This window comes from Pararge aegeria, chromosome 20, assembly GCF_905163445.1.
Source record: "Pararge aegeria chromosome 20, ilParAegt1.1, whole genome shotgun sequence".
Classification (NCBI taxonomy): Eukaryota; Metazoa; Arthropoda; class Insecta; order Lepidoptera; family Nymphalidae; genus Pararge; species Pararge aegeria.
Window position 1 is genome coordinate 16,129,940 of NC_053199.1, and position 15,077 is coordinate 16,145,016.

At 35.7% G+C, this 15,077-nt stretch overlaps 1 protein-coding gene across 1 annotated transcript; it reads left to right on the forward strand.

Moving 5' to 3' along the window:
• Positions 1-6,301: 6,301 nt before the first annotated feature.
• Positions 6,302-15,077, forward strand: LOC120632685 (keratin, type I cytoskeletal 9). The gene is made up of 2 exons (XM_039902650.1): positions 6,302-6,342; positions 14,278-15,077. Exons 1-2 carry the CDS (start codon positions 6,325-6,327, stop codon positions 14,767-14,769), a joined length of 510 nt encoding a protein of 169 aa, XP_039758584.1. The 5' UTR covers positions 6,302-6,324; the 3' UTR covers positions 14,770-15,077.

Sequence of the window (15,077 nt, forward strand, 5' to 3'; positions counted from 1 at the left end):
CATTACGTGTAAAATATGACATAGAAGTGAGTTTATGGCGATAACTAAATTTGTCAACTTAAAACTAAAGCTACAAGGTTCCAAACGCGCCCTGGTCTAAGAAGAAACCCACAACAAACTTAGTCGGTTGTTTTTTTTGTTATCACTATCGCACATTGTCATTTAAAACTATTAAAGAAGCAACCCAATGAAAAATGGAAAATGGAATACTCTATCAAATTAGTGAATTCTCATCGGTTCTCCATATGTACAAAGTTTGAATGAAATCAGACCGAGAAGAGGGTAAAAATTAAGCCCAGAGGAGTCGGTTTCAAACATACATGTGAAGCTAAATATCATAAAAAAGCGTGTAAAAAGGCCTGGCCTTATTCCCCAGACATCCCCCAGACACAACACGGTTTTAGGCAACACTGACTGTTCGCAACAAGAGAGGCAGGAATTGAGACAGGCATCTTGGACCATAAAATCATCATTCATCAGATACCTACGACTGTTTGTAATCCAGCGCCTAACGAACGTGCGAAAAATATAGGACCGTTTTAAATCATTAGAATGAGATTGCTATTCAGTATTGGTTCTTTAGTGTTTATACTTTACCCAAAGTGTAAAGAAGTTTTCTCACGTGACAATTTCCATTCCATTCTATATAATCATTTGCATATCATGCAACGAGGATGTAACTACGTCATCGTTGTAGACATCTGGAGATTGGATACTTGCATTAGGTGTATTAACTCGGTAATTGATAACCGTATAAGTGGGCTTTTACTAGTACTATTATGTTCTGGTTTATTTTCGGTTGACTGCCTCGTTGGTTTAGTGGTTAGCATGTTTAACAGCAGATCGCGAGGTCCCAGGCTCGACAAGAATGAGAAGGGTTTAAGGGCCGTAGTCCACCACGCTGGCCAAGTGCGGACTGGTAGGCTTAGTAAGCGTTAGAGAACCACATGGAGCACTCTCAAGCCTGCAGGTTTCCTCAAGATAAATTCTCATAGCAAGGCTATTCGGAAAAAAAGTCCACCTAGTCGGGGGTGTAATTTTTCCTCTTTTTGGAACAAATTTATCCGGTGCGCAGTTGGCATTCCACCCAGAAAATTGGCCCTCCAAACTTTGAGCCACACCCATTGTCAATTTAGCTACGCAACTCGTTGAGCTATACATAGGTACTCGAGGTTTGTAAAATACGCGTTACCACAAAGAATGATCGTCCGTTTCTAATTCACTCAAACAGTATGAGACTCATTAGCTTTTTTGAGGGCGATGCACAAACAATCGAGAGCTTACATTATTTCTGACATTTCATAGTGTGTCATGTTTGTATGGTCCAAGTGATGAGCTAACAATGAGACACAAAAATTAGTACTTACGCGTCGGCAGCTCTGATTTTGATGTTTCTGTATTCTTTTTCTTGTTTCTTTTTCTCACAAAACAGTATCGTGACTAACTCATAGAGCTGCATGACACAGATCTATGCAGACCCTGCAAAGAGGCTGCGGAGATACCGTTGGATTGAATCTGTTCCTGCCCCGCGTTGATGCATAAACGCAGCATTCACTTGGGGAAGTGTATATTAAAGATAATAAATTTCTTCCAGCCATGCCGTGAGGTGACATCAGGTTACGCAGTTCTTAATCACCCCCCCCCCCCCTCTACCCGTCCCCCCTCTACCCACGGATGTCATCAAACTAACAGCGTCCTCTGTACTCCCATTCTTAGAGGCCTTTAGTCCATTAGTGGACTGTTATAGGCTTTTGATGTTGAAGACGAAATTTAGTTTTGATTTCTCGACTCTACATATTTGAGTAAACACAAAATTGACAAACGAAATACTATCGACGTTTATTGCTTGGACCCGTTCAACTTGAAACGATGACTATACTTCAAACTTGCTCAATGTGAAATATGATTTGCACGGTTCCTACATATTTTGGGGCAATTACCCTCTTACCGGAGTCGGAGTTCTTGCACTACGTTAATGCATAAAACTGAATGTCTTCCACATTGTATAATAGATCGAGACCGTTAGCGTCAGGTCGTGAAAGGCGAATTTCTTGAAAAGAATCTGTCTTCTTGACTTGATATCTCAACTAGCCCTTGACTAGCTAACTAGACTAGTTAGTAATTTTTTTTTCATTGCGATTGAATATTTCCTTAAAACCTATTAATAGATCTACAGAATTAAGAATATACAGAAACCGTGTACAATATTAATAAAGGAGCATCAAAACCCACCCAGAGCGGGTTTAAATGACATCGTGCATGGTACCATGCAGGTTCGCCTAATTTTCACGAAGTAGGTATAGCAATTTAAGCTTCATGTTCCTGGCTCTTAAGCGATAAGGCTGCCTATTGTACCTTTACTCTGTTTCAATTGTGTTATTGCTTTCTGTATGGTGTACAATAAAGTGTATTTTGATTTTGACACATATCAGAGATTTGTGTACATCAGCATAGAAAACATGGCTTGTCAAACAACACACATCTTAAACCAGCTAGTTACAGGAGTTCTTTGAGGTTTAAAAAGAAAAACTTTAAAAAACATGAACGCCGCTGGAGTGTGGAAATCATGAGTTACATCTAAATATCGTATGGAATGCTTAAATGCACAATACACACACCGCCATTTAGTCCCAAAGTAAGCGTAGGTTGTGTTATTGGTACTAAGATAACTGATGAATATTTTTATGAATAATATACATAAATACTTATAATAAACACCCAGACACTGAAAAACATTCATGTTCATTTTCCAGTTGTGGGAATCGAACCCACGGCCTGGGACTCAGAAAGCAGGGTCGCTTCCCACTGCGCCAATTGGCCGTCAAAATTACATGTTTTTCAGTGTCTGGGTGTTTATCTGTAATTTATAAGTATTTTTGTATATCTATACTTTTAATACCTAAAACTGTAACTGGAAGATTTAGATGAGATGTTTTGAGCGGGGGATGCTTTATAATCGATACTGAGTCCAAAACAGATTTTTATTTAATTTTTGTCCGTCTGTCTGTCTGTCGGTCCGGGCATCACGTGAAAACTACTAAACGGATTTAAATAAAATTTGATATAGTGGTAGCTGATATTCCGGGTTAACATATAGGCTACTTTTTATCCCGATAAACAATAAGCTCCTCCCGGGAATGTGATGAAATTTTTTAGCAATTTTACTTCATAGCTTCGTTAAATTTGAACCAATTTAAATAATCCTTTTTTTTATTTGAAAGTGTATACTATCAAGCATGTATTGTGAAATTTTAATGAATATCTGGTAAATACTATCGTAGATAAAGGACATAAATCATCATAACAGCGAGTCGCAAGGCATCTGGGACAACGATGCCCCACGATGATGATCACGACTTACTTTGGGGCTAGATGATAGATGTGTGTATTGTCGTTGTGTATTTATTTATTACTAGCTTTTGCCCACGACTTCGTCTGCGTTTGTTTTTGTGTTTCGAAAGACATGTGCCATTCGATTTAGGTGTAATTCTAAGCACTTTATGTATATAGGATAGCTAAGCCTTAAATGACGGGTTGGCTGCCGTCCGCTGAGGAGTTGTATCCTCTATCTCCAAACACATTCATCAGATCTACACGAAATTTGGGCAAAATTAAACAGACATTATAACCTCTAAAGTACAAAAGTAATTATTTAAATCGGTTATCATTTGACGGCGTTATGGTGTAAAATCGTGAAACACTTTCGTCCCCTCTCCAAAAAGAACTGAGCTTAATTTCGGGATAAAAAGCATCCTATATTAATTCTAATATCTTCAAAAACATGTGTACAATGTTTCATGATGATCGGTTTAGTAGTTTTGCGCGAAAGCGTAACAAACAAGCTTACATTCACATTTATAATATAAGTAGGGATTATTATTTAGTTATATAATATTATTAAAATAGACACATGAGGCGTGGAAATTATTGGTGCTAATCTAACAAAAACAAATCGTAACTTTACAAAGTTTTCGGCCCGACAATACACTGTTGTCACTTTTCACAATGTTGCCCGTGGAAAAATACAGCACTATTTATCTTAAAATGGGATAGGCGACTGAGGCCTATTCGGGGGGACCTAGTTCAGTTCTAGATATTTTGGATTTAAGTGCGTTTTATTTAAATATCACTTGTTTCTTTTCGTTAAGTTCCCACTTAACCCGGTCTCTCTCCACGCAAATCGTCGTGGTTTTTTTTTCACAGCCGCGGAATGTTGCTAGCTCAATTTTTGTTCCTATTTTTCCATTTCATGGTACAGGCTTAGAACATTAGAAGTAAAATAATTTCTGTCAAATGGTATGAAGTGGCTAACCGTCCGTTCCAGAAACACTACTAAAGTGGAGTAGTTTCTGATGCTTCAATATTAGTCGTGTACACGGTTTCTGTAAGTAATTAAATAATTGGATACTACATTCCCAAGTTCTAATAGGTATTGCCACAAAATATCCAATCGGCCTTTCAAATTTCAAGGAATTTAAACTGTTTATTTAATTCACAAATGTCATTGTCACCGGCCGTGGTTGTTATGAAATCGATGCTTTTCTTTATTTCGTAAGAAATTAGCGCTTAACTGCGATCTCTTCTGACGGTAAGTGACGATGCAATTTGAGATGGAAACCAGCTAACGTGAAAGAGGGATTAAAAAATTCCTAGCGTCGTGTAAAAAATTTGCATGGTATTTTAATTATATGATCTATTGCAATAGATGTTATACATCAAAAAGTCTAGGAACCTTATGTCTACCTTTTTCTCGTTCTACTTTCTATGACATAACATGATATAGGTAGACAAAATAATATCGTGGTGTGCATCTTAACCGTCTGCTATTTACTACGGTTCATCAACATCATCATATCAACCCATTTCCGGGCCACTAAAGGGCACCGGTCTCCCCCCACAATGAGAAGGTGATAAAGCCGTATTCCACCACGCTGGTCCAGTGCGGATTGGTGGGTACTACAGTCATACGCTTCTTTTTAAAACCAAGGCGCGTTTGGAACCCTCGTATAGTTTTAAGTTTACGAATGAAGTTGTCATCATGGCACTACAATGTACAAATTCTTTATGAGGCATCAATAGTGCCCTCTATGGGCCTTCTTGAGTTTATAAATATTTGACTTTGACTTTGTTTCATATAAGTTTTAAGATCCTATACCTAAAGATAAAAAGCTAAGAAGTTACTGATTTGGTGGATTGGAACTTTGCCAAAGACTGGCTACCCAACAGTTCAAAAGCTTACGGACAACTGAAGTCATGAGAGATTAATTCATCATTATCATCATATAAGCCGAGAGGTTAAGGCCGTAGTCCACCACGCTGACCCAGTGGGGATTGGTGGACTCCACACTCTTTTGAGGAGAACTCTCAGGCATGCAGGTTTCCTCACGATGTTTATCACTTACTTCACCGTTGAAGCAAGTAATATTTTAATTACATAAAACGCATATAACATAGGAAATTTAGAGATACTCCGCTAAAGGTGAGGGGTACCTGGGATTCGAACTCGGCCCCTTGAAAGTGAAGTCGAAGTCATACCCACTAATTAAAGATCTATAAATATATTTCAAAAAATATTTTATTAATGTGAGAATTATTCTTAAGAAAGAAACCTCTTTTTTAATATAAAGCAACGGTGTGATGCTTTACAGTGTCCCTATTTATGTTTTAATAGAGTTGCTGCGTAATATAAAATACTGACTTTCGCATTTATATCAATAGTTATTTTGTTTGTTTGTATTAGCTACATTCAAACGTTCGGCCTTATAACCTTTTAATTTTATAACATCAAATCATTATCATAAATTGCGATTAGTGTATACAATTTACTATATTTACATTTATTTATATATATATATATCAGGAGTGTATTATCAAAAACAAATAACTCCAATCTAAATAGTTTTACTAAAAAAGCAAAAATCTTTTTACAAGAGCCCAATTCTATTCTTGAAGGGGCATTTTACTATCTTTGTAATATTTTGAATTAGCGAATTTTAAAATTCCAATATCTCCGCAACGATCGGATTATTTTTTTATTTCGGTAAATAAATTTATTGGATTCTGATCAGACTTTGCTGATATTCTATATGTTATATTCTTACCATCCTAGATCGTGGCTTTGACCCTCGGTCAAAGGTTGTCCGAAAACCGAAAAGAACTCAGTCCCTCCAATTAGAAGAGCTTCCTACAGAAGCACCTCCCTTGCTTGCACAACACTAGTTCATCCTTTCTCCGCCCCACCGCGGCCGGGCTGGTATATATCTCTGAGATGTACAGACTAGACATCACAAGTTCTAACGAACCATAGTGACCACTGTAAGCAGCATGAAGGCCTTCGTAGCGGTAAGTCCGCAAGTGAAGTGTTATTAACGAGCATCAAGTGAAGTGAAGTGACGTTCAGAAATCATAGTGCACGGATTTTTTTAAATACACCCGTTTGCCATAGTGTCAAGCCGCGTTCCATTTGGATTGTTATGCACCAGATTTCCGAACGTTTCTTTTGATTTAGAATCTGTGAGATTTTCATAGAAATTTTCAAATAACAAAAAATCCTTTATCCGAACCCTCTATGAAATTTTAATCAATTTAAAATATTTTAATTTTTAATTAATTTAACTGAAATTATTTTTTGACGGCCAATTTAAGTACGTCGAAGGTTCAGGTATCACCTTTGACGTCACAAAAATAAGTTGCGATTTTATGATCATTGAGAGCTTAGGGTCCAGATAAAGATTTGTATCGAATATGTTTTGTAGTTAATCGTAAAAGCTCAATCTTAAACTCAATTGGCTGTAATAAATAGTTACTATAAAAAATTGCACTGAAGACGTAATATACACCTTTCCTATTTTATGCATTAATTAGTGCATGTTTTAAAAATATCTAAAGATGATCTTAGGCTCAAACAAGACGGTTAGCCTCAGTAATAGATCTTACTAACGCCATAAATAACTAAACTTTCTAATGTAATCCCGCCAAAAAAATATCGAAAATTATATCGGATTTAATTCCTGGGAAATCGATCTGCACCTGAAATCTATAATCATATCCAAAGATTAAATTTAGTATAAAGAAAGAAAAGAAAAGTCGTCTTTACTGTCACACATTTTTGTAAAATGTTACAATTGTGTCAAAAAAAATGTGTGAACAAGGAGCTGGCTCAGTATAGCTGCATACTAAAAAGTGCGCAGCACTGGTTTTCAGTCAGCCCCCTTTTCTTGTTAGTTAGTTTTCTCGTTATTAGTCGCGATATCCTTTACTACTCGTCCCTGTGGAAAAGGATGTCTATTACCTACAACTTTATTATTTCATCCAAATAATTTTTATAGTTTTTTACAGTTAAATCGCTTTAAAGACTGATATAATTTTTCGAAACGGTAACTTATACTCTAAGAAATGTATTTTCCACGGGTAAATAAAAAGCGATCGAAAATACAATCTCTCGGTCATAAGTAACATTAAGCCTGATATTGTATCTTTACCGTAGGTATTTAAATCTATTTTATGCACACAATAAAAGCGATAACTGTCCTTCCTTAGAATCAGTTATAAGAATTAAAATCGCGTGGCAATATCTTGATCTATATAAGGTTTGCTCACACACAATACGAAGCAATAAATATGTTATGATAGCTTTTTGCACGCCTTTGTCATTAGAATTTCCTACAGACAAAAGAATGAAGATTTCGTTTGATAAAACAAAGCTTGCGTGATTTCCAGCTATAATTTATCGTTGATTTGTGTATGCGAGAAAATACACACATGGGATATAAAATGATAAAGTTAATTTAACCGCCAATTAGTGCTTTTTTCCCATAGACAAATTTTACGTAAATCTAACTTTTAGAATCGTTATAACACCTAAAAGTGTCTTAGTGATCAAGGTACATAAATCACGCTTGTGCATACCGTTCACTAAGAATTTCAAATGCTCCCGCGTTCAAACTAACCTATAAAAGCCTAAAAAACTCTAAACTAGGAACACTAGATCTAAAAGTAGAGCTAATCTTTTACTCAGGACACCTTGTGAGTAAGTTAGCGTATTTTTTAGATCTATCAATTAAATTTAAGCTGACTGATTTTTTATGAAATCCATGTATCTTACTCGTAAAAAACATGACAAGTATCACAGACTTTCTCATCTATAAAAAATCTATATATCTCTACCAAATAAATTTTCATTTATACTAAAAAACATTCTTAATAATAATATGATTATTCAATTTCTAACGAATCGAGATAGGTTTCCCTTCCCTATTGCGTAATGTAGCGGTCAGAGGTCGTAGTCGAGTGGCCACCAACTGCCGTCACATATTGCTTCATTATGAGAAAAACTGTATTTTCCTTGCGTAATCCACTTGTATCGAACATTGCCTACTACCTTTCCATTAAAGATGTACGCGATAGGTAAATAAGATTTAACTGCTTTACTCCTTTCAGGTAAACGCAATTCCATTTAAGACTTCATCATCTCTTAATAGATAAATAACAAAGCCTTATTTGTACAAAAATAACTTTTTTCAGAAATAGTACCAAAAACAAAACAATAAAACTGTAGATGCAAAAATGCAAAGCTAAGCTTAGCTAGTAAAACTTAATGGAAAGCTATAAAAGCTTCTGAACATTAAATAAACTAAACTTAATTGTAACAATGATGCAAGAACACACCCACACAGCCGATTGGCGCAGTGGGCAGTGACCCTGCTTTCTGAGTCAAAGCTCGTAGGTACGATTCTACCAATGGAAAATGTTTCTGTGATGAACATGAATGTTTTTCACCCAGACGGGTGTTTATCTATATATATATAAAAATTATTTATGTATATTATTCATAAAAATATTCATCAGTCATCTTAGTTCCCATAACAAAAGCTACTTTAATTTGGGGATAGGTGGGTACGTTATGATTGTCCTGTTATAGTAAGGTTTCCGCCGCAGTCCTTACCACGCGTTCAACTACCAGCCTAAAGGATAAAACTATTATTCCCAATAAAGTCTTTGTTTTAGTATAGGCTGGTTTTCTAGCGATGTTTTGTGAGAATACGCAAGAGATGGGCAAGCATGATTAGTAAAAAGAAGTTAAACTTTATTCAGATACAAATTTTCATTACATTACAAAGATTTGACTATCTTTACGATAATTATTTAACATAAAAAGCAATAATTTAAATTAAGAAATACCTACACAACAACAATATGTCTTTGTTATCAACTTATTTAAATGAGATGAATATTATAACAATAATCGTCTCCATTACGGATGTCGAAAGCGTTCAGAAATCACATGATTATGGAAGTTTACAAGATAATCGCGAAGTTCAGAGACTTTCATATCGCGTGCAATTTGAATAATTATGACATAACGTTGTCGTTTTGTATTTTAGTACTGTTTATTTTTTGAATTAACTAATTTTAAGAAAGAAAATACATTTATCCATGTTAAGTGTTACAAACAGTACATCTTAAAATAATAAAGTAACAAAATAGTAACAATATATGTGTGTAACACCAGACAGAAAGGCTTATTCACGCTTTCATGTAGCCACCTCGCCACGTCTAAACTCCTACCTTAGGAGACCAAAGACCCAGCTAAAAAGGCTATAATCATTCTTAATATATATTACCTTAATAAAACTTTGTCAATATATAATTCATCTGGCTAGTCAGTATAAAGAATCATGTTTGCTAAATCTTAAGCATAACAGTACTGAATCAGCTATCGACCGTGCTACGAAAACCAAATACGTTTAAAAGGAGTGCATCGTAAGAATTTTAAAGCAACAAACAACATAGATTTGGCTAATATCGACTAAGTCGGTAGAAGTAAGTACAATACGTACTCATTTATTAATGGATCACTAAAACGACAGGTTCCCCGTGCTGTTTCAAATCACGTTTCGTTACGAGAAAATATTTACTTAAAATTAGAGATATGTTTGGACGACTGAACAAACAGGCTCCTTCTCGTAGTATCAAATAACTCTTGTCCTTTTATTTAGACTCCAGCAGTGTCTTCTATGATCACCAAACCGTCTGCCCAGACCTACTTTATAGACTGTTGATGCAATGTACGAAATTTCTTTCCATGTTAATATTTAAAATGTGAGTCTTTAGAATCTTGGGAAATCTCCATATGGTGGAAAAACAGTTTTCGCAAACCCACTTAAACTAATGACTTCATGAATAATGCAAGAGCGAGGACCCACCATAAAAGAAGCGCTAGAGCCCTCACCCAGATACGGCGGTCACTATAAAAGTCCATATTGATATTCCAACACCATACATGTACAGATGGTCTGCGCAATCGATTTAAACGGCCTACACAATCGCCTCCATTGCTATACATGAGTTGCTAACGACAGGTGTTTCACGGTTCAAAGGGCTATTACCAATATAGAATTATCATAGCAAACATCCAAATGGTTACTACATTCTATTCGTGTATTAAATGTGTCTTGTGGAGTCACGATAGGCATAAATCTTTTAATCTTTACTCATTTACAATTAAATGAATGCTCTAACTGAGAAATATAAAATCAAGACAAGTTTTATTTCATAACGAATTAAAGGCTTTTTTAAATCCACATATAAAATTTATTTGAAAGAAGGAGAAAGAAGTAATTCTGTTAGAAATAAAACTACAATATGTGCATCAAAATCATGTCAGTTAAAAGTGGATTTTTTATATAAAATGCAATAGGAATGGATTTCAGGATTAATGATTTTGTTGAAATAAATTAGATGCAATTTTAAATACCTGGTATTCTTTATGACACTCACGTTCTTACAAACATTTTATTCACCTACGACGGGTGTCGTAATCCGTCGGATCTATTCCAAACGCAAAGCGATTTGAATTTCCGAACTTGATGCGTACTGCTTTTAAATCGGATTTGGACATAGATAAAACAGATCCGATCTTGTCATTTTACGTGACAGCATTAGAATCAGGATAGAGATGTGAAAAAATTAGTAATTTTATAACAATATTAACATAAGAATTTGAACACCACAATAGAGTTTATTTGCCTTCTACAAGCTTTTTTCTTCCAAAAGCTTTGGCTATTTTAGCAATATTTATGATATTTAGGTTTATCAACAAGCAATCTTCAATTTGCCCTGTTTCTATTTTTATTAAAATACATTCATGCATGTTACATCACTATGGTTTTTGACATGATGGATGAAAATATAAGTGAACTAATCAGTACTCAAAAACGGTACACGAATCTTATCAACGAAAACATCGCTTAATGTGTAGAAAAAAATTATAATTATTTTCTTGCTCATCCAACAATGATAACTAAAATCCTCTTTTAAAACCGAAAATAAATCAAAACAATCTCAAAAGCCTTACGCAACAACTACTTAACTAAAACAAACAAACCGGCAGGTAGGCTTCACATCTCGCATGCCCATAAAGATTAACTATTGTATAAAGTCACGACGATCGGAATTGACAACGTGACGTGACTGCCTAACTTGGCGGTAATCTCACGCGTCCAAATTATTTACATTACATATAACAGACGCTTTCTTTTTGGTAACAACCAATTTCTTTTTTTAATTGTCATTACTGTGGTATTTCTTATTTTGCTCTACATATTGTCTATTTATCTCAAAGATTCCAGAAAACTTTGATTATTATCAATGACTCTTTACAATAGAAATTTCTATAGAGACGGTAAACTAGCAAATTTAGAGTAACAGGAACTACAGTTCCATAAAAAAAGTCATCGCCTATCGGCCATTATCTCTGACCTGACAAACTACGGTGTTTATATCCTCATTGACTACGCCGTCTCGTCGCATCGCCCCGACCTATGACACCGCACTTTCACTACACGACGCAGCTATTATATCCTGGCTGAAGATGTAATAGCTACCAGAAACTTAACCATTAACGTAATATTATTATTATTGTTATTGTATTGTAATGTTTTTTTAATGATATCCAATTGATGGCGTAGATAACAAAAAGGAGTATATAAAGGATACAATATTAATGAAAAATGTTTTTTTTAAACTAATCTTGGAATATAAGAGTAGCTAAACTTTTCGTCACATCTTATGGATATATACCTAGAGGTCTTATAGCGTGCTTTTTATAGCACATATATATGTTCTTAAATATAAAAAGCTTTTCGAAAGTTTTCCAATATTTAAAATAAAGTATTAACGATGTTTTTATGCTCTCTATTATCTCCTCTCTCATTTGGATTTGAATAACAAAGAATGCCCTAAATTCTTATATCATTGAATAAAAGCCTAATTAATATTAATTTTATGTATGAGATTAAATATACATTCTACAAATTCGGCATCTGCTGTCTTAAGTGCCTTACCTTACAGAACCGATAAAATACAAGTAGGTAGTTCTGAAGAAAGTTAATTAGTGAGGGATTTTGAATTATTATTTAAAAATCTTTATACTCGTTTCGTCGTCGAGATTTAAATTGCTTAGTAAGTGAAAAAATAAAACAACAACATTATCAGAAAGGTTGTAGTTACCAAAACAGGATATTTTTTATATATTATTAAATAATATTATGTTCAGAATTTAACAAAAATAATCTATACAAATTCGTAGATACAAAGCCAGTACGCAGTAGTCGATAGAAATACACATAACTTTTTATTCCAAGTAAATTTAACTGAATAACTGTATCTAAACATACAAAATGAAAGTCAAACACTACTTGATAACTTTTGCATCGTCATAAGCACAGAAACCACGTCTTGACCCCAAATAATAAGTACAGTTGAGGATGTCGACAAAATTTCACCTCCAATTAACTTTAAGAGGAAAAGTAGTAAAGAATTCTATCGGTCGCAGATACGTTATATATTAGAATAGTGATGGAACGTTATTATTTTCGATAAACTTTATCGTTGATAAAAAAAAAACTAACGCAGAAAATACAGACATCGCAATATTTTTGCTTATTATTTGCACCAAAAACAAACCAAATTAATCGACACGGCTTCAGTATCTGATTTTATATATTGGCATATTATTTTTGCATCATTGAAATAAAAATTTTTGCGTTTCTCTCTATTCGTCCTTTATTTTCCTAACTGTGTAGTGGTGTACAAATAAAGAGTTTAAATAAATAAAATAAAAGATCTCTATTTATATAATTGATAACTCACAAATTCTGCTCCAGGGGAATTCAATAGTAAGTATATATATGTTCTTACGATATATGTAATTCGTAAGTACATATAGACTTACGAAACTAAAAAGCTTCTTGTTAAATTGCATAAGGAACTTTGTCAACATTTTATAGGTAAAATTGTAAAGTACACCACTATTGTTTACTCAATACTGGACATACATTATAATACGCTTATATAACATTTGTTTAGACTAGCTGCCGAGATGCGTCTACGCAATCTCATTACCATCGATGAAAGTGTTGACTTAACATATAGATATTACAAATTCCTGTACGTTATTTGATGAGTAATTAAAAAAAGGAAAATCACTATTCGGGGAATATAGGCACGATTTCGACCTTTTTCTATCCGTGTTAATACATTGCGAAATGTTGTTTGAATATTTCATCGATGGTGACATACTATTTTTATCGAATCCTACTTAAACATGCAAAGTAAATAGCTACCGTAGCACTTCGAGCGAGTTAGCGAGTGTTTGTGAAAATTGACAGATCCGTAAACATCGGATTAAGTCATAAATTCGTAATCACACGTTTACAAAGTTAACCCAGTGGAATAGCTTATCGTAAAAACCACCCAGAAGTATTGACAAGTATCGTTTAAATGATATTATCGACTAGTGTTTATCGACAACGGTTGCATTATTATAATCTTTACTTAATATTATAAATTTGAATGTTTGTTTGTTTGTCCTTCCTTCACGACCTAGCCAAACAACCAACCAACTTGGTTTTTGGCACAGATTAAGGGGCAGAGAATTTTTAGGTCAGGAAAATCAAATTTGTAAAATAAAGTAAAAACCGCGGCTGACGGTCGCGGGATACCACTAGTTATTAACATACATAATTATGAAATTGAAAATTAAATCCAATGTTTTAAGAGCATTGCCAATAATAAATAAACGATATTTGTGCAGCTTTCTTTTATTATTTTTAGTGCGTGTAAAATCTCTTTTAGTTGTTTCCGTTAATTTTAGAAAATTCAAAGACTAGGTTAAAGTATTGTCGAATCAAGCTTTTTGAAGTAGTAACGAAAAGTTCATATATTTGCCTTTTGTTAGTCAGAAGTCTAATGAGTGAATTTGTTCATTGTCCACAGTGCATAGCCCTGGCTTTGGTGGCGTTAGCCGGCGCCGAAGCTCCATCAGGTTACAACTATAACCGACCATCCGGAGGAATCGGTGGCAGCATCGGCGGTCTCATCGGTGGAGGCAGCCTTCGCTCCGTCTCCTCAGGCTACCAAACCTCCGAGGGACAACAGCTCGACTCTCAACTCCTTGAACAAGTCCGTCAGATCCTCCTGAAAGAAGAGGCTTCCTCTGGCTCAGGTTTCGGTGGCGGAATCGGTGGCGGTCACGGCGGAGCTCCCTCCTCCTCCTACGGCGCTCCCTCATCCTCATACGGCGTCCCATCATCCTCCTACGGTGTTCCCAGCGGCGGCCGCGTCGTCGGCATCAACCTTGAAGCCATCCGCCAAGCCATCCAAGTCGCCCAATACGAGCAGAGCGGCGGAGTCAGTGGTGGAGGATACCCATCCGGCCCATCCTCATCCTACGGTACCCCCTCCGGCAGCTACGGCGCTCCTTACTAACTCCCAAACTCCTGACCGCCATCCATTGAGATGTTCGACTTATTCGGGCGGGCTCGTCTCATCTCCGAGCGCCCGAATGCCTAAACCAATGGATCGAGCGCCACGTACAATGTAGGTGGCCTCAGTCCGGCCCTGCCATCCTGGCCAACGCCTGCGACTGTGCACGCTCACGGGTTACCCAGCTATCAGCCAGTCGCCTCTGTCACGAGACAGCTGCCAAAACTGACAACTGACACAAATCCTTGTCAGTTGCGACAGCTCTCGCGTGACACAACACGAAGTGGCTCGTAGCTGGGAACGACTCTTGT